The sequence below is a fragment of the Artibeus jamaicensis genome, unplaced genomic scaffold (genome assembly GCF_021234435.1).
Source record: "Artibeus jamaicensis isolate MK-2021 breed Jamaican fruit bat unplaced genomic scaffold, CSHL_Jam_final contig_1303, whole genome shotgun sequence".
Lineage (NCBI taxonomy): Eukaryota > Metazoa > Chordata > Mammalia > Chiroptera > Phyllostomidae > Artibeus > Artibeus jamaicensis.
In genome coordinates, this window is record NW_026521256.1 from 25,605 (window position 1) to 29,516 (window position 3,912).

A 3,912-nucleotide genomic window follows, 5' to 3' on the forward strand; every position below is an offset into this window, starting at 1 on the left:
CCGCCCTGTGTGCTGTGCTCACACCCCATCTCCCCACCCAGCACGAGCCCCACAAGGCTGACAGTGATCCTGATTGTGCCTCTGTGATGTCCCCATATGCAAAACCAGTGCCACACATCTGTCACGCACGCAGCCACCACAGGTCATTAATGGTCAGGGCAGGGCACCTCCCTATGCTGCAGGCAGTGTCTGTATTCACGTGGCCCCAACCACAGCTGCTCTGTGGTAGCTACGGCCCCACGTGCACCCACACCCACATCGATGCCCCGCACTTTCCCCACAGAGCGGCTCCACCAAATCCACCCCAGACCCCGCTCTGTGCATCCCGGCACCGCAGCCAGCACTGGACTGAAGGGCAGGGGGAGGGCGGGGCGAGCAGAGTGGAATTCCAATGGGGACGGATCTCTGATAGATATTGTGGGATCTCAGCTCTGCTCGGTCCAGAACCCAGTTCCTCTGAGAGTTTGGGATGAGATGAAAGAGCGGCCAAGCCCTAGAGGAGGCAAGGGCAGGACAAGTCTGATAGGTCATCTCTGCACCACAGACTCCCGTGTGCAGGGACCCCTGGGCCTGGTGGGGACAGTGACAGGCAAAACACCTCTGCTGACAGACAGGGACACCCAGAGGAGAGTGAGACCAGGACTCCTAACAGGACAAACGCAGTCGTGTTGCTCTACAGAAATGAACACGCAACAAATAAAGACCCAGAAGATGGGGCTGAGGGTCCGACCCAGGCCTGAGCCTCGGCTGACCCGGCCACACGAAGCCCTGGCTGCCCACCGTCCTGGAGACGGGCTTCACTGGGACAGTTTATGAGGCCTGCGTGATACTGGGTGCTTATCACCGTAGGTCCTGCTGGGACAAGGTTCTACTAAAGGGACAAGGACAAAGGGGGAGAGGGTGACGCATTCAGGGAGGGACCACGTCAAAGCCCATGATGCACTGGGCGCCGACCGGGCACAGCCAGACCACGCTCGGTCCTCACAGCCTCTCCTGTCCCTGAACAGACTCAGCACAGCAAACACATGGGTTCTGGAAACTTCTCGATGATTCCATTTATTTCCTTCAAAATTTAGGATCTTCAACTTTTTAATGAACACATCAACCACTCAGGGCAAGCATTGAGAAAACAAATTTCCACCCAGACCCTCATTTCAATGAGGGAGTGAGAAGCTGCAGCTCAGGCACCAGGAAGCACAGACAGGGCTGGGGGGCCGGGCCCTCTGCTGGAGCAGGGACAGGTGGGGAGGGGGCTGGTGGGCGGGGTGGGCCCGCCTCCCCCTCCCAGTGAAGCTGATGGGAACACAGACATTCAGGTGCCAGCTGCAGAAGCAGAAGTGAGATGTCCCTGAAGTGACAAACAGGGGCTGGCGGTGTGAGTGTGTGAGGAACCTTCAGTCACTCATTCCCCGACAGGGCAGCTGTCTCACGCTGGACAAGAAAATAATCGTGAACAAATGTCCATCAGTGGCTGTAGGTGTTGACATTGTCCAACAGCCCACCTTGTGCTGTCCCCAGTGAGTCCCCCCATTGTCCAGTCCCGTCCCCTCTGCCCAACCCTCCCTCTGTCAGGGCCTCACCTTTACAAGCTGTGAGAGACACATCAGAGCCCTGGTCACTGTCACTGCCTGGGTGGCACAAAACAGGATGTGGTCAGAGCCCCAGGACAGGAGGCTAAAGGAGGAACTACGGGGGGAGGGGGAGGTCCCCCGTGGGCTGCCGTCTGGACTGACACAGGGTCTCAGGGGTCCCCCCTCCACACTCACTGGCAGCCTGAGCGTAGCTCCTTCCTTTTCCACCTGCGGGAAGAAAACGTCCTGTGAGACACCAGGGAGGAGGCAGGGCCCTGAGGCCCCAAGGGAAGTCCTGGTGCTGGACCCCAGGGAAGTTTCCAGAACTCTGACTACAGACCCAGGGCAGGATCCGGAAACCTGAGGGAGGTTCACCTGCAGGGACTGGACCGACCACCCTCCTGCAGGTCTGTCCTCAGCAGGGACCCTCCCCTTGGACCTGTGACTCTTGGGAGCCAGGTCCCCACCACCAGAATCATCAGGGTGACAAAGCTGTCCTTTATCTCACAGGTGCCTTCCTAACCAGTCACTGTAGCAAGTAGGGCCCCAGACTGGCAAGCACACGAGTGAAGACGATGCTTCCCTTTAATGAAGGGGGTCTCCTGGGCTTGAGACCCCGGGAGGGACAAAGCACACCCCACCCGTCCCTACCTGAGCGCCTCCTCCTCCACATCACAGCTCCAACCGCCACAACTACAAGCAGGACCAGGCCACAGAGGACGCCCAAGATGATGATGGTGCTGGTCTCAGGAGGAGGCTCTGCAAAGGGACAAGAAGGTGAAGGCCCTGCTCCCCCGGATCCCCCCCCAACCCCGCTGAAGTCCCCAGAGGCCCCTCCTCACCCCATCGCAGTGTCAGGGGCTCCCGCAGCCCCTGGTGCTGCACGTGGCACGTGTATCTCTGCTCCTCCCCGGGAGGCACCACCACAGCCGCCCAGGTCTGGAAGGTCCCGTCCCCCGAGGGCCTGGTCTCCACCAGCTCCGTGTCCTGGGTCTGGTCCTGCCCGTCCCGCCGCCAGGTCAGGGCGATGTCCGCGGGGTAGAAGCCCCGCGCCCAGCACCTCAGGGTGGCCTCCCGCTCAGAGGTGGGGTGGCGGGTCACTCGTGCCTCTGGGGGGTCTGAGGACAAGGGTCGGAAAGTCGGGCACTTCGCAGGGGCCGCGTGGCAGTCCCGAGACTGGACAGGACGGGAGGGGGGTGCAAACAGGAGACACAGTCTGGACAGAGGCACCTGGGGGGATGCCCTGGTCTGTAGAACGTTCTAGAACCAGAGGGACTCAGCCCAGGTGCAGGCCGGTCTGAGGGAGAAAAGCGTTTCTGGTCCAGACCCGGGGGTGGGCACGTGGCTGCGGAGAGTGGGGGTCGCACCGAGACCCGCGGGTGCGGGGCGGGATCCGGCCTGAGAGACGAGATCCCCACGGGCCGGGGCGCCGCCGGGGTCAGAGGAGCCGCTGACCGGTCATCTCGGGGCGCGTCCCCTCGGTCCCCGGGGAGGCTGCCCCCCGGGCGTCCCTCAGAGAAGGCGGATCGCCCTCCGGTCCCGGGTCGGAAAGTCCGGGCGGACTCGGCCTCCCGACCACGCAGAGGCGGTTCTGACCCGGGTCCCGCGTCCCGTCTCCCCGTCGGAGCCCAGCCCGAGGGCGGGGGCGCCCCGCGAGCCCGGTACCTGCGCGCTGCAGCGCCGCCTTCCCGCGCTCCAGGTACCGCAGGAGCGACTCCCTGCACGGGCCGTGCACGTAGGTTCCCTGTTGCTCCGCCGCACCGGCCGCCTCCCACTTGCGCTTCGTGTTCAGAGCCGCCGTGTCGGCCGCGGTCCAGGAGCGCAGGTCCTCGTTCAGGGCGATGTAGTCGGCGCCGTCGTAGGCGGACTGGAGATACCCGCGGAGGACGGTCCCGTCCGGCCCCACGTCGCAGCCGTACATCACCTGGTAAGTGTGAGACCCTGACCCCGCCCCGCGGTCAGCCCCGCCCGCCGACCCGCCCCCACCCGCGGGGACGAACCGAAACTGAAACCGAAAAACCAAACCCGAGTCCCGCGGGCTCCTCCCGGGGTGAAGCTCGGACGCCGACACTCGGGGCGACCCCGCCGGTCCGCGGGGTGGGGGTCGTGCCCGGCCCCGCGCGCTCACCGTGGTCGCTCTGGTTGTAGTAGCCGCGCAGGGTGTTCAGGCTCACTCGGAAAACCTGTGTGTTTTCCTTCATGGTCCGCGTGTTCCGGTCCCAGTACTGCGGTTCCACCTGCTCCACCCACGGACCCTCCATCCACGGCGCCCGCGGCTCCATCCTCGGGTTCGCGGCGTCGCTGTCGAACCGCACGAACTCGGTGCCGTCCACGTAGCCGA

The 3,912-nt window shown here is 63.9% G+C and overlaps 1 protein-coding gene across 1 annotated transcript; it reads right to left on the minus strand.

Moving 5' to 3' along the window:
- Window positions 1-1,030: 1,030 nt before the first annotated feature.
- LOC119056406 (BOLA class I histocompatibility antigen, alpha chain BL3-7-like) lies at window positions 1,031-3,907 on the minus strand (the record flags this gene model as incomplete). Its single annotated transcript, XM_053667141.1, has 7 exons — window positions 1,031-1,431; window positions 1,581-1,628; window positions 1,767-1,799; window positions 2,223-2,330; window positions 2,414-2,689; window positions 3,237-3,512; window positions 3,700-3,907. Coding segments are annotated over 7 exons (954 nt in total), but the record flags the coding sequence as incomplete, so codon positions are not given.
- Between the last annotated feature and the right edge of the window lie 5 nt (window positions 3,908-3,912).